This window comes from Salvelinus fontinalis, chromosome 2, assembly GCF_029448725.1.
Source record: "Salvelinus fontinalis isolate EN_2023a chromosome 2, ASM2944872v1, whole genome shotgun sequence".
Lineage (NCBI taxonomy): Eukaryota > Metazoa > Chordata > Actinopteri > Salmoniformes > Salmonidae > Salvelinus > Salvelinus fontinalis.
This window is the reverse complement of record NC_074666.1, coordinates 77,149,595-77,164,474: the sequence shown is the minus strand read 5'-3', so window position 1 is coordinate 77,164,474 and position 14,880 is coordinate 77,149,595. Positions and strand designations below refer to the sequence as shown.

The 14,880-nt window shown below is 41.8% G+C and overlaps 3 protein-coding genes across 5 annotated transcripts; 2 read left to right on the top strand and 1 right to left on the bottom strand.

The window, feature by feature from the left end:
• The first annotated feature begins 192 nt into the window (after positions 1 to 192).
• Positions 193 to 6,479, top strand: LOC129826815 (polymerase delta-interacting protein 3-like). Of its 3 annotated transcripts, none has more exons than XM_055887903.1 (10): positions 193 to 324; positions 1,102 to 1,205; positions 1,580 to 1,998; positions 2,330 to 2,389; positions 2,548 to 2,622; positions 2,824 to 3,051; positions 4,707 to 4,784; positions 4,928 to 5,057; positions 5,205 to 5,271; positions 5,469 to 6,479. In XM_055887903.1, exons 1-10 carry the CDS (start codon positions 257 to 259, stop codon positions 5,674 to 5,676), a joined length of 1,437 nt encoding a protein of 478 aa, XP_055743878.1. In that variant the 5' UTR covers positions 193 to 256; the 3' UTR covers positions 5,677 to 6,479. The 3 variants fall into 3 exon arrangements, with proteins under 3 accessions (XP_055743878.1, XP_055743877.1, XP_055743879.1); XM_055887902.1 differs by having other exon boundaries at positions 2,327 to 2,389; XM_055887904.1 differs by having other exon boundaries at positions 231 to 634; positions 2,327 to 2,389.
• An 801-nt stretch (positions 6,480 to 7,280) lies between these two features.
• Positions 7,281 to 9,333, top strand: LOC129826851 (ribosomal RNA-processing protein 7 homolog A-like). Its single transcript, XM_055887905.1, has 7 exons — positions 7,281 to 7,387; positions 7,827 to 7,969; positions 8,122 to 8,247; positions 8,358 to 8,481; positions 8,606 to 8,703; positions 8,776 to 8,983; positions 9,154 to 9,333. Exons 1-7 carry the CDS (start codon positions 7,327 to 7,329, stop codon positions 9,237 to 9,239), a joined length of 846 nt encoding a protein of 281 aa, XP_055743880.1. The 5' UTR covers positions 7,281 to 7,326; the 3' UTR covers positions 9,240 to 9,333.
• A 322-nt stretch (positions 9,334 to 9,655) lies between these two features.
• LOC129826806 (zona pellucida sperm-binding protein 4-like) lies at positions 9,656 to 14,211 on the bottom strand. Its single transcript, XM_055887896.1, is given in 13 exon segments — positions 9,656 to 9,696; positions 9,699 to 9,818; positions 10,434 to 10,565; positions 10,661 to 10,730; positions 11,813 to 11,954; positions 12,037 to 12,220; positions 12,367 to 12,494; positions 12,632 to 12,711; positions 12,866 to 13,038; positions 13,206 to 13,340; positions 13,458 to 13,578; positions 13,684 to 13,805; positions 13,899 to 14,211. Coding segments are annotated over 13 exon segments (1,632 nt in total). The 5' UTR covers positions 14,083 to 14,211.
• Between the last annotated feature and the right edge of the window lie 669 nt (positions 14,212 to 14,880).

The following is a 14,880-nucleotide window of genomic DNA, read 5'->3' as shown; positions in this document are numbered from 1 at the left end:
TTCTCTTAAAATAATACACTCTGATTTTTAGATCTTGCTAAACAAATGTAAGAGTAAAATAGATATGTATTGGTATTTCAAACAACATAGATATATTTAAATTGTATACGTAATTATATCAACAATGTAGTTTTTCAAGGAGCTCTCGAATAAATATTTTATTGAGTTCGCCATTTTTGATCCAACTTGCCTTCCATAGTCTCTTCTCGGTTTTCTCCGTCCAGTTACGATCATTCACGCGCTTGAGTGAAAGAAGATGGAAGATATTTCTTTGGACGAAGTGATACGTCGACGCGGTTTCAACAACAAAGAAACAGTTAAAATGTATTAATTTAGCAATTTATGAGTTCGAATGCAATTTATGAACGTTGTGCCTTGAGTTGTATCATTCAACGTAATGAAGAAATTCATTTCCCAGAAAGCCTAGGCTATTTCAATTCCTCAGCGGTCCTGTTCAAGGCCTGTACTCGCCGTTGGATTAGCTACAATCATGTAGCTATTATATCGCTTCACTGCAGACACTGATTTTCCTGATATCAACGAGCCAAATACGCGCAGTTAGCTATTTATCAGGGCTTGGTTTAACTAGTTAGCTAACAAGGTAAAAAAAATGTTTTATCAGCATTTGGTGACGGTAAGTTAGCTATCGACCAAAAAAGAACCGAATAAGGTTAACAGTTCGCTGGAATGTACGTTAGGTAACGTAGTTGGCTATAAACTAACAATGGTTACAAACGCGAAAACGTATAGCTAGCTAGTTAGTATACCTATAGATATGGTACAGAGCGCGAGGCAGTCTTGTAGATCCTCTACCTAGAGCCATATGTAGTCAAATAGTTGTAGCCTAGTCCTCCATGATCTAATATTCACATTTTGGAAAACACAAGGAGCGCATACCAGAACAGCTAACGTTATACTATTTGATTTTGTATATCGCTTTGAGTATACCTAGAGCCATACTGAATGTAGTGTAAAATCAAATCCTATAGCTGGTCTTCTATGCGCTCCATGTGTGTTTTGCTAAATGTGGATATTAGATCATGTAGGATTAGGCTACAACTAGTTGACTACCAATGTCGACCTCTTCCTCTTGTCTTTCAGGCCTATGTTCGGCAGGGGTGCAGGAGGGGTCGGGAGGACCTTTGATGCCCGACAGAAAATTGGGATGACAGATGTCAGACAGAGACTTGGTGGAGGGGGAACCGGTAACCAAAAACCAGACCTGGATAAATTTTCAGTAGTATCAAATATATTAAACGGAATTACTTTGTTGGAACTCAAACAATTATTTAATTGTGAACAGCTTTTGGAGCAATGCTCAAGGTAATGGGTGAAATAATACCTTTTGCCAGAGTTGAAGCAGGTATTTTGTGTGAGTACCTGCCTGTTGCCCTGTTGAAAAATGCTTATTGAGACTGTCTCTTACCTAAGGCCCATTACAAAATAATCTGCTGTTTCAAACTACACATTTTACTGTTGGACTACATTACGTTCTGTTAAGCATTCTTACAAGTCAGATCAGACATTGGAATTGGTTCTTGCCGTCTGCTCACTCTTGTCCTGCTCTCGCTTCCTCCAGCTTTTCAAGTGAAGGATGCCAGAGAGAAACTCGGCCAGAAAGATGCCCGCTTTCGAATCCGTGGCGGAGGAGCAGCAGGTGGGGTCCAGGATGCACGACAGATGATCAACTCACGGAAAGGAGGACAGAATACATTTAATGTTACCCCACAGAGTTTACAGCAGATACAAGCAGCACAGCTACAGACACATGTGCAGCAGATACAGATACACACTACCAACGACATTGCCAGTGCAAATGCTAGGCAGTTTACCCCCAACCTACAAGGAATGAACATTAGATCTGGGGTTACGCCACAGCTGGGGGGTGCACCTAAGAGGATGATGGATGCTCGTGATAGGCTGAGCCTCAAGAGGAGCATTGGAGCTCCACTAAGCCAAGGAATGGCGGCACCCATGAAGATCACCAAAACCATCCAGGTGAGTGATCAGGTTGACAGTTGGCTCCAAAGTGATAGTAACCACAGGTCCAGGATCTGCTCTAATATTATCCAGGCTTAGCTACTAGACAGAATTGTCCCACTTGTCGCTCAAGATGTGCACTGATAAGAGAAAATGCGAATTCTTGCATTGTTTATAGTGGTAAAGCATAGCCTCACTCCAAACATAGTTGATAGCTAAAGTTAATTGGAAATTAGTTTAAAATTCAACTAGGCTTATTTTATATTTAGTTATTGGTAGCATGCTTTTAGAGTCAAATATATTAATTCACCTTCTGAATAATGATTTTATTTAACTTTTTTTTTAGCAGCAAAGGCCGGTAGGGATGTCAAGTGGGATCCGTATGAACATGCCAAGCAGGGGTTCCCAGGTAAGGGAATTTTTTTGAAAAGATAAGAATCAGAAGGTTAGATGGCAGAATTGATTCAAATTTTCTTAAGAGAATATCAACTGAATTTGGTTGATTTCTGCTTGTCATGCGCCACTGCAATGCATATGTGATTGACTAACATACCATCTCTCCCTCAGTCTTTCTTAGGTGATGATGATATCCCTAGCAAACAGATGAAGACCACTACTGGCAACCATATGCTGCAGTCACGGGTGCGAAGACTATGCTAGATTTTCTTAACTTTTCTCTTTCTGTTGCTTTTCCCTAAATGATCTGTATCTGTAATTCTTTATTATTCAATGTAACTCGAATATCCCTTTAATACTGCCACACTGGCTGTATTGGTGTCTCACTCTCAAAACTTTCCACTTATTCACTGAAAAGCTTCAATGCTTTCCCTCTTTCTCCAACAGCCTGGCACCCTGGGCTGCCCTTTCTCCATGTCAGCCCCCATCACTAAAGTAGTCAAAAACGATGCGTACACCGCTCCTCGTCCCCCAGTGCCTGTGGCACCCACAAGGCCCAACCCTAGTGTAGGGGCCTCCCGCTCCTCTGCTCTCGCCTTACAGCCCATCTCCAGGACCCTCAGGCAGGCAGGGCCCACAGCGGAGCCCAGCTCTCAGCCTCCTCCACCCCCGCAGGTCAGTATCCACGTCCATTCACCCAGCTACTTGACCACTGGATTACATAAGGTAATCGCTATAGGAATGTGTTGGTAGGGATGCTAGCAGATACCTATAGACTTCCAGTCATTGTGCTAATGCTAGTTATCATTGGCTCGCAAAACTACCTCTAACTTCATACTGGACAGAGACATCCAAATGGTATCCACAAGTTCATCTGACTCTGGGGAAGTAGATAAATGGCCTCCTTGTCAGAAGTATCTCTCTAACCCAGCGGTGGGCAATTCCAGTCTACTGGGTCCTGATTGGTGTCACAGTTTTGCCCCAGCTAACACACCTGACTCCAATAATCACCTAATCATGATCTTCAGTTTAGAATGCAGTTTGATTAATCAGTTGTTTGTTATGGATGGAGAATAAGTGTGACACCAATCAGGCCCAGAGGACTGGATTTGCCCACCTCTCCTCTAACCGGTTAACAAGCGGTAAAATTAGTTCCAAACAGTACAATAATGTGACCAACAGAAAATGCTTTGCATGCGTAAAAGGAACTGACATTTTTCATATGAAGGAAAGCGGCCAGGTTTCAAACAATTAAGTATATGTTTTCAACCTGTAACTGCCACCAGCTCAGATTGCAAGGTGGTGGTTGAATGGAGAGGACGTGCACTTGTTTTTTTTAACTATGCCAGATCGGCTACCCTGGTTGGAAAGCAGTGCAGTTTGCTTCATATTAGGAGTTAAGAAATACAAATAGTAGTAAAAGAAAGCTGGGATCCTCCTCTTTTGAATAGACACACATCAACACGCTATTGCATTTAGAATTGTTCCGCAATGACTGGGCTTATAAGAACACGTCTCACTCCAAGCAGATAGCAACCAGCTGTTTGAGGAGCTGCGAGTGCTCAATGCCCGACAGGTGATATTCTGCTCAAACTAGGCTCTTTATGCGGTGCGCATTTAATAAATAAGATGCATAACGAACTAATGAAAACACACGGCAATTTAATTCCATTAAGTTATGCAAATTAAACTATAGACTGATTAGCATGACCGGTCAAATATATTGATGGCGGCTAACCGACTAACGGTCAATTGCATCCATTTTTTAAAATCTCAATATCAAATCATTTCTGGGTAACAATTAAGTGCCTAATGTAATTTATTTTGACGATTTTAATCGAAAACAAAAATATATTCTTAGCAAAGAGCAATTTCTCAAGCAAGAATCTTGCTAGGACTGTCTGGGAGGGGTCTGAGTGAGGGGAAACTGAAAACTAGCTGTTATTGGCAGAGAGGTTTGGAACTCTGTCTATTGACTAATTTACTGCATAGTGAGATCACCAGGCAGGCCAAAACTCCATCCCCACCTCAACAGGCTGAAATTTAAAGTGGTCTTTTCAAACGGCTCCTACACGAAAAAGGAATTCATTTTCACAGTATTATTCCAACTTCACAGTTTGGAAATGTATATAAACCACAGGAAAGTCACATTTTGGACTGCACTGGGCCTTTAACATCACTAGTTGGCTGCATAGCAAGCCTCGGGGTCAGTATTCAACCTACTTCTCTCTCGTTGACGATAGATGAACGTAACGCCTACCGGTGGCTTGTTGTGTTGGTGTGAGCTGTATATGTATTTGATTGTAAAATGTTTTGGTGCACCCCTTCAGCCTACCTTCAGTCCTCTGGAGGGGACAAAGATAACAGTGAATAATCTCCACCCCCGTGTCACTGAAGAGGACATAGTGGTAAGTTCCTCATGCTGTTCAGTACTCTGCTGTTTTAGATTCTCTAGCTGTGTGTGTAAATTGCAGACCTGCTTACGATGCAGCCATGACTCATTTATCACATTCAACTGACCTTTTTCCTGTGTTCTTGTGACGGTCCACAGGAGCTGTTCTGTGTGTGCGGTGCCTTGAAGCGAGCGAGGCTGATGAAAGTGGGGATTGCCGAAGTGGTGTTTGTGAGGAAGGAGGACGCTGTGAGCGCCTACAGGAAATACAACAACCGCTGTCTGGATGGTAAGGGCCTACAGCAAGGGCAACATTTATTTTAAGGTTGATTGAGTTTTTTTGGCACCATCCTCTGGTAATGATGCAGGTGATGAATAGTTATCTGAAAAGACATTGGTTTTACTTTCTTAAATCTTTATTCATTCTCTTCCCAAGGCCAGCCCATGAAGTGCAATCTTCACATACAGGGGAATGTCATCACTTCAGACCAGCCCATTCTTTTGTAAGTCTCTCTCTGTCTGTCTTTGCTATATTCATATTTCTCACTGCCCCCTTGGTTGCATTGCATGCAAATCAAACTTTCCAGTATTCAATTGTAGTCCACGATGTGCATGATTTTTTCCTTTCCAATTGCAATGCACATTGTCTTTCAGCATCACATAAAATCTTATATGGATCTCCTCTTTTTCTCTCTCACAGGAGGCTCAGTGACACTCCAGGCAGTGGAAGGAAAGAGGGTCTGCCCCTCTCTTTGTCTCGCCCCGGGGGTCGTCCAGCCTCCTCTCAGCCCACACCTGAGGTGGATCCCCAAACCATCCTCAAGGCCCTGTTCAAATCTACTGTCCAGACCCCCTCTACCACAGAGTCTCCTGGTTCACAGTGCACAGCCTTCCGCATTAAGATATAACTTTCTAGTACATCCACACACATACGTGTCACACAACACATAATACATCCACCCTCCTGTTTGACAGAGACATCTACTGACATGATCAAACAACATGATACTGTATTTGTATACATTTGACAGATCATTGGCAGGTTGTAACATCTAAAATTAACACACTGATGCCATCTTCAAGATTTTTAGGAAAGAAAAACATCTGTAGCCATGGCATACCTCATAGATGCATGTCTCATAACGGACCAATGTGAGGCAGTCTGATTTGTTCATTTATTGTTTTAATCAAATTTGGTGGGGGGATAAACTGGACAGTTGTGGGTATTTTTTTGTATCACATGGTTCACTTTTACAACTGTTCGAATAGTTCACATTGAACACCCCTCTTGGAATCATGAGATGTTTTGTGTTGGTTGGAGTTTCCTCCCCCCAAACCGATGGTCTCACTATGACCTGATGCACGAACTCATGAAGATACTTGTACTGTGAACTACATGCAACAGTGGTTCTTGTACTGGACATGATATAAAGTTTGATTTCAGAATGACTTGTACACATGCTCGTATTCCATTGTGGTTTTTGGTTTGCCGTTCTCCTTTTTGTGGCATTCACGTTCTATGCTTATTTGTGTCTGTTTTACTTTTTATTGCTTTTTGCGCAGCTTAGAAGTTATGCTAATTTGCTCAATTTATGTTCAACTGTCTGTAAATTGCTTTTTACAGCTGCCTTTTATGTCAGTCATGAAGATATGGTAGTGAGGTCCGATCTCTACAAGTTAATTACTGCCAATAAATGTGTTGCTTTATAAAGATGTGTTCATTTTGATGTGTGTGTATATAAATCATTTGTTCATATCCTTATTTCTCAATAGAATTTTGATAATTTTGCATTAGTGTCTTTAGGTCTGTCTGCTAGACTGGGGTTCACAAAACCTTTTGGGGCCGGAGATCACTTTTGTGATAGCAAATTCATCAGGGACCCCCTCATAAACAGATTACAACGCGAGTGCAATTTTAAAAATGGCCTTGCAAGGAGTGTTACATTGTCTGCTGGGTGAACCCAAGCCCTGGGAAGGAGCATTTAAAAGACCCTGCTCTTGGCATCAGAGAAAATGTAGCAGTTTAATTTTGTCATGGGGCAGACATGTTTTGTTGTTGCAGCTTTAAAGCTATTATCCTGCAATTCTACACATTTTGCCATGAGGCAGAGAGCAAACTGCTGTTTTAAAGCTTTAATTGGGGAATAGAATTGAGTTTAAACATAAATGGTGGCGTACTGTGAATACCAATATCCCTGAGCCTCCCTAGGCCCATATTGCCCAGGATTAAGGACATCAATTGTAGATAAATACTATTACATAGTGATCTATTAAATGCTTTAAATTTATTCCACAGATCCCTTGGCCAACCGTCGTATAATCTGTTAGTATGTTAGTCATAAAAAAATGAAATGTAAAACATATGTTGAGATCTGGCCGCGGACCCCTGCAGTACACCTGGACCCCACTTTGAGAACCCCTGTGATAGACAGCTAGAGCCTCTAAAAGTAGGACTAACATTTTTTAGGACTAACATTTTTGATGGGGGGATTTGTATTAAGCACATTTAGACTACAACCAATCCATTTCTACTTCCTGTGTGAAAGGTCGCAAAGAAGATGGCGCCGTCCAAGACGAAACATGCCAACCAGACTTGTGTTATTCCAGGAGGTTTTACGGGTAACCATTGCTAAAATAACACACGTAAACGGAGAATGTGTTTAAAAATATATAATTTGAGGTTTGTTAGTTCGCTCATGATCTCATTCTGTTTCAACCACGCTAGCTTGCTTCTAGCTAGCAAACTCCACAAACGTATGTCGAACACTGAACTTAAACTTGCTTCAAGACCAAACTTTGTAAACACATGAATCTTGAGGTTGTTGATGTCTTATGGTGTTTAACGATTAAAATTGGTCAACCTGATTTCTGTGTATTATTTGGACAGCATTCCCTAAGATTACATCATGTAGCTTAAGCAAAGATTGTCTGTTTTACTCTCAGGCTAAAGCCATTAGTAACCTCTGTGTCTCCCTGGAGTTGTAGACAATGTATTAGGCTCTGCCTAGACAGATGTTTGTCTGTTTTGACTGTATTTTGACTTAACCACTCTTCTCAGTGCTTTCTCTACAGTTCAGTACTGACAGTGTTGCCCAGCACAAAATATGTGTAAAAGAGCACCAGGTGCGAGCAGAGAAAACCACACAAAGACCCCTTGACAGAACACTGTTTGTCCTTAACATTCCCCCATATTGCTCTGAGGTACGTTTTTTGTAAAGACTGTCAATTACCAATCAGTGTGCATGTGATTGTTGTACTATTAACAAGTCTACAGAAAAATGTAATGTTTGTGCTACAGCTGTCTGTGGCCAAATAAGGTATAAAAGTACTAATCTCTTTCTGCTGTCTTTCAGGGTGTCATAAAGGAGCTCTTCTCTCAGTTTGGTCCTGTTCAGTCAGTGGAGCTCAGGGAGAAGCCAGGGTCCTTTGAGCACTCAGGACCCAAGCTGGCCAAGTATTTCACACCAGCACAAAAACAGGTATGCCCTGAATCCGGACAACGAAGCTCGGGGTTTAGATCAGATTGATTATTGAAGTGCTTATGGACACTCTTTCAGTATTGAGCATTTTCTGTTTCCATTCCCCACAGGGGTTCAGATTGGGTTACATCGTGTTTCAGAAGGCCATCAGTATTACAGCAGTGAAGTCCCATCCCCATGATGTCCCATTGGTTGTTTCCACAGAGCAGCGACCTGTGTGGACAGGTCTACAGAGTGAGTTTTAAAGTCCTTTTCTAAATGTTGGCAGAATATATCAAATTGGAAAGACATTTCACCCAGATTTAATACAGTATTTAACATGACTTTCACTTGTCTCGCTTTGTTTCTTTGTCTTTAGAATGGATTCATCAGTACAAGCAGTCATTTGCTCAGCCAGACAAACTACAGGAGGCAGTTGACACCTTCATGCAGGATTATGATAAGAGAAAAGAAGAGGTCAGATTCTCCCTCTCTATCTCAACTCTTCATTTTGGTATTTGTTAACATACTTGTTTGTTTCTTATTCAGGAGGCAGAGCGACAAAAGGAGGAGGCTGAGGAGCAGCTGGAGGATGAGGAGGGCTGGGTAAAAGTTACCAGGGGTAAAAGCGGGACCAAGACCCGCCCCCACAGTGAAGTATCCAATCAGAAAGCTCTGCAGAAGGAGAGCCGAAAAAGGAAGCGGAAGGAGCTCATGAACTTCTACACCTGGCAGCACAGAAACACACAGAAAGAACGTAAGTTATGGTTCCAGTTATTTGATCACAACAGAAGCACAATGTGTAGTGAAATCATTATTCTTTAGTGCAAAACTAACTTTTTTGTTCAGTCATTCTGGCTTCACTGCTAACTTTGTCCATATTACTCAGTCACTCTGGATTTTGAAGAGGGTTATTCTCGCTTTCAGACATCGCTGAACTGAGGAAAAAGTTTGAGGAGGACAAACAGCGAATTGCCTTGCTAAGAGCACAGAGGAAGTTCCGACCTTACTGAATCAACAGTTTCTTCTGAAATTCTCATCACCTTCCTGTTTTTTTAAATCACCTAACCCCACCATTGATGTCAATAAATATAAATTTGTATAGTTTTCTTGTTTGTTTTGATACAGTAATTTATGCAGTCTACAAGTTTGATTGGTATTCGATTCAAAAGATGTGAATCAATACCTTAGGATCACTTCAGGTTTTCCAACAGACACCCTTATATTCTGCTCTTTCTGGGGCTGTAGGATAGGAGGCTTTAATATCTGATATTTACTTTTCAGGTGCAGCGCTATGCACTCAGTTTACGTGACCTTTACCAAAGTGTCAAAGGCAAACTGGATGCATTGGAATGCACATAGCCAGTGAAGGTATTTAAAAGGTAGTAGAAATAAATACCAATTGTAATTAAGTGTTCATAGAGGTGCTTTATTGGGCTTGTTCAACCTGTAGGCCAGTCTCATTGTTTCCATTTCCACATCATTTTCTTTCACTTCTGCCACTTGACAACTCATTGACCATGAAGAGAACAGGAGGAAGAACAGGATGGAGGTACAGATGACCGTGACAGAGTACATTGACACCTGAAATGCTGAGGGCCAGCAAGAGAAAATGTTAGTGTCAGTTTCATTCCACTCATACAGTAGCTGTGGGGTAAGTTGAGACATTTTGGGTATGGAGTCTGAAGGAAGAAACAACATGGAAAGAGGTAATCAAGTTAGGTCCAAAAAAGTCAAATTAATTTGAGTTAGATGTTTCATGATGCTTGTATCTAAACCAAAATAGATTGTTCTATACATCAGTTGGAGTCTATAAGCTTCAATATGCGGTCCTAAACCTAGCATGAAAGTGCATCGTTGTAGCTGTGTGGTTTGGGTTAATATAGTAAAAATGTTTGCCTCGGAGTATGCTTAAATTGATTAAAAGACCAAATCAATTGTGATTGGGGAAAAATAGACATGATCTTAAAAAGATGGTGGTAATATTTAATTCAGTACAGAAATGTGTAGGTGGCTCAACTACTCAGGGTCAAGCTATGTTTTAAACTAACGCTTAAATTAATTCTGATTATTTCCTGGGATACACATCCTGAAATAAGTAGATTTGTTAGAAAGAATACATTTCCCTTGACAGAGTGATGTTGAATGTTTAAAAAAAAAAAAATGGCTCGACTTACCCCACTTTCCCCTATTTGGAATGTGCTTACCTATATTCAGATGATCACTATGATTCTGTTCCTGTTCAGAACTGTTCTGACCCAACTGCACAGGACCAAATGAGACTAACTGGGAGACTCGATCTGACCCAGACTCCCTCCTCTCCCTCTCACCATCAGGTGCTTGATGGAGGAGGATGAGACAGCATGACTATTGGATGAAATAACCCAATTCACAGTGTTGGGGTGAATGTAAAACATAGGGACCTGAAACTCACAGGTGATGGAGCAGTGTTGTTTACACTCTTCCTCCTCTGTGCAGATTTCCACCCAGCAGTAAAAGTACACCTGAAAGACAAGATTCAGTAATCAGTGTTTTTCCCAACCCTGGTCCTCCAGTACCCCAACAGAACACATTTCCGTTGTAGTCCTGGACAAACACACCTCATTCAACTCATTGAGGGCTTGATGATTAGTGGAATCAGGTGTGCTTGTCAGGGCTACAATGAAAATGTGTACTGTTGGGTCATCAATGACCAGGGTTGGGAAACACTACAGCAGATGGAGGACCAAGAGATATTATTTTTGACAATTTTTACTGAACAAAAATGTAAACATAACATGCAACAATTAACGATTTTACTGAATTACAGTTCATATAAGGAAATCAGTCAATTGAAATAAGTAAATTAGGCCCTAATCTATGGATTTCATATGATTGGCAGGAGCGCAGCCATGGGTAGGCCTGGGAGGACATAGGCCCAACCACTTGGGAGCCAGGCCCAGCCATTCAGAATTAGTTTTCCCCCACAGAAGAGCTTTATTACAGACATAAATACTCCTCAATTTCATCAGCTGTCCGGGTGGCTGGTCTCAGACAATCCCGCAGGTGAAGAAGCCGGATGTGGAGGTCCTGGCTGGCGTAGTTACGTGGTCTGCGGTTGTGTGAGTGGTTGGACGTACTGCCAAATTTTCTAAAACAACGGAGGCGGCGGCTTATGGTGGAGAAATTAACATTAAATTCTTTGGCAACAACTGTGGTGGACCTTCCTGCAGTCAGAATGTCAATTGCACACTCTCTCAAAACCTGTGACATTGTGTTGTGTGACAAACCTGCACATTTTAAAGTGGCCTTTTGTTGTCCCCAAAACAAGGTGCACCTGTGTAATGATCGTGCTGTTTAATCAGTTTCTTGATATGCCATACCTTTGGATTATCGTGGCAAAGGAGAAATGCTCACTAACGGGGGATGTAAACAAATTTGTGCACAACATGAGAAATATGCTCTTTGTATGTATGGAAGAGTTCTGGGATCTTTAATTTCAGCTCATGAAACATGGGACCAACACTTTACATGTTGCGTTTATATTTTTGTTCAGTATATATTAGCAAAATGTTCAGATTCTTCAGATAACTAGGATAGACCTTACCTCCTCCACACTGGGATTGCCTGTCTCAGGGTCCAAGAAGGAAAAGGTCTTGACATCAAACCTGAACTGGGAGTGAGAAGTTGTCTTCCCCTGGCTGTCCACTGGGACAGAACTCCTCATGCTGTCCAGAGAGTTAGGACAGCTGTCAGGGAGAAGGGAGTGAGACTACTAAACCAATATTGACAGTCTTCATATTCACAGTGATTAATCTCCCTCCCTCTCACCCATCATGGAGTAGTGTCCATACGGAGTGTCTGGAGGCAGGGTAGGCAAAGCAGTCCCGCACACGCAAGGAGAGACTGGGGTCAGGGGAGGGTGGAGTGATTGACACCTCCACATACACAGGCTTACGCAGATAGAGGGTCAAGGGCAGCTGGTCCTCAGGGAGGAAAGAGGTAAAGGACTCATCTGGAAAAAATAAAAGGGCCAGGATGATGGAGGTCTACCAGTGTAACAGTGTGTGAAGTGACAACTCTTGATGCCATATACTTGCAGTGATTGGATTTGGCATCCCTTGCTTGGTCTGTGGAAACCATATTGTTTTACTACAGTACCTGTGGCTATTCTCATCTGCACTCGGACAGTCCCCAGTGCAGTCACAGGTGGAGGGTTAGTTGGGTTTAAGGACCACAGATCAGTGTGGAGGAGAGCTGACCCCTCATATTGACACTGGACCTGCAGACTACAAACCAAGTCTCATTCAAAACATTTACTCCACAGCAGTTTCAAGCAATTAGGTTCTGGCTAAAGCCACGATATGGTAAAGTAGTCCAAATTGTAGTGCACTGTCCACAGGCAGGAAGAGAAATAAGCAGCTACCTGAAGGGAGAATGTTTGCCTGTAATCTTTGGATGCAGTTCCTCAACCTCCACCTCATAGCTTACAACATCCCCATTCACCTGTAAATAAAAGAGGGGGAACGAGGTATTTTGCATACCTAAGAGTATTCAACACTACAAGAAAAAGCAACATTATACTACTACCAGAGGCATTCAGGACAGAAATATACTACTGTAGAATAGGACAGAAGGCAAACGAGACCTGCTGACTCACCATCATCTTTGTGCCACACTCCCTCACCCCAATTTTAAAGACAGCTGTATCTGCAGAGGTAGCTACAGGAGAGCACTGTGGCTGACCCTTGACGGCAAGGTTGTTGGGGTTGAGTGGGGGGTCAGTGTCAGTCGCCTTCACAGAGAACACAAAATGGCCATCCAGAGAACAGGCTAAGAGCAAAAGGAGGAGGCAGAAACAAGGAGTTATTCTTGACATTTAATCTCTGAAATCACTATGTGGCCAATCTCACCAAGACAGTCACTATCCCTCTGCTGATACTTTCTTTCAGAAGCATGTTCTCCATTGTACAAAATACACACAAAGCTAATTCCATTACTGTTCATTCTGTAATAGCAAGCTGAGTCATGATCATCATAGCAGCATCCCAGTTTGAGACAGCCATCATTGGAGACATCCTGGGGCCCACAGTCCACACGCAAATGTCTATGGATGCTGCATTTTCCTGATCGTGCTGAAGGAAAGTAAATTGGAAGAATGACTTTTACAGAGGTGATACTAGATGGCACTGTAATCACTATGTGGGATAAATCATCTAAAATTCACTCCCTATGAAATTATATGAACTCACAGGTGCGACCGATGATGGGTTTCTGGGCCATCTTCTTGAGTAGGGGGCAGCTAATTTTGACCCTGTACCATTGATCCCCTGCATCCAGCTGAACTCTCAAAGATACAACCACTGTGTCACCCTAAAGAGAAAGTGGTTTGATATGTGGTTTGATATGGCAATCAGTAGGTTTACACACAGACCAAGACCTCTCAATGCAATGAACATCAAAAATACATGACCATACCTCAACCTGTGTGTAGCAACTGTCATATCGACTCTGGAAAGAAAGAGTACCATTCTTCTCTCCCCTTCTCACTCCACAATATTCTTTGGCTTTTGGCACAGGCACACTGACTCCAGACCTGTCTGGGGGAAATGAGATCAACCAGCATACCATACATTCTAATTAAACAAACGAAATCTGCAGATATAGAGAGCTAAAATATAATGGCTATTTACCTTTTACGCGCAAGTTGTGAAGAACCGCTTGACCGAAAACTGCGCGTATTCGTCGGACGGTGCAGGTAACTCGAGGCAGGGCATCTTGTGCTCTAGTTTGAGCGGTTTTCTGCTGCACAAGAGTTGAAAGGCCTCGGTAATATGGCGCATAGAATGCAAATATTACACAAATCATAAGTAGCATTGTTAGGCTACAGGTTATGCTGTGTTTAAATTAGTTGAATGATTCACAATTGAACAATATAATTGTGACAAAAGTAATATTTTGCGCGGTATTTGTGTAGTGAAGAAACGTGTCTTGCAAGACCAGTAATTAGAGTGATGAGGCAGGACATTGCGTCAGGCTTTGTTAGCCTACCGGTGATTAAGTCAATTATCACAGTCCGACTGTATGTTGGCCTGCTGTATGTGATACATCCGTGATTGAATGAATGATAACATTTCATTTATTATTAAGGGATCGTTCCAACTTTTACCCAATTGTTTTCTTTAATAGCCTACTGTGGGGGAAAGTTTGGCTATATTGTGGACTTTCATTATAATTCTATGTTGAGTCCAAAGGAAAATGAGGACATATCACCCTTGATTAAAAGGTCAAAGTAAAGTGAAGGTAATGTATGGCACATTTGCACTGTGCATACAATACTATGCAATTAATTTTCACCTCAGGGTCAGTAAATGCAATTATTACATAACAACCTCAATCCCCTTCTCTTCTCTCACAGTCGCCATGCTCATTTCTCAGGAACCATGGCAATGCTTGTACCATTGCTTGTACCCACCCATTTTATGTTATGAGGCTTTTTAACATGAGCACTTATATTCATTGATGATGTGCTGCTTTTAATGTCAGTGTGTCCTTTGTTGTGTTCTATTGTGTATTTATTGGTGGTGTTATGTGTTGGCTGGTTCAATCAAATGTGCCCTTTTGGGGATTAATAAAGAACTATCTTATCTTATTACATAGCCAGGCCCATAATTT

Coding starts and splice junctions, on each gene's coding strand:
- LOC129826815 (XM_055887902.1), top strand. CDS start 257: ATGGAAGATATTTCTTTGGACGAAGTGATACGTCGACGCGGTTTCAAC. Junction 1,206..1,579: donor ACTTGGTGGAGGGGGAACCG/GTAACCAAAAAC, acceptor CGCTTCCTCCAG/CTTTTCAAGTGAAGGATGCC. Junction 4,785..4,927: donor TCACTGAAGAGGACATAGTG/GTAAGTTCCTCA, acceptor GACGGTCCACAG/GAGCTGTTCTGTGTGTGCGG.
- LOC129826851 (XM_055887905.1), top strand. CDS start 7,327: ATGGCGCCGTCCAAGACGAAACATGCCAACCAGACTTGTGTTATTCCA. Junction 8,482..8,605: donor TGTGTGGACAGGTCTACAGA/GTGAGTTTTAAA, acceptor CTTTGTCTTTAG/AATGGATTCATCAGTACAAG. Junction 8,704..8,775: donor ATGATAAGAGAAAAGAAGAG/GTCAGATTCTCC, acceptor TTTCTTATTCAG/GAGGCAGAGCGACAAAAGGA.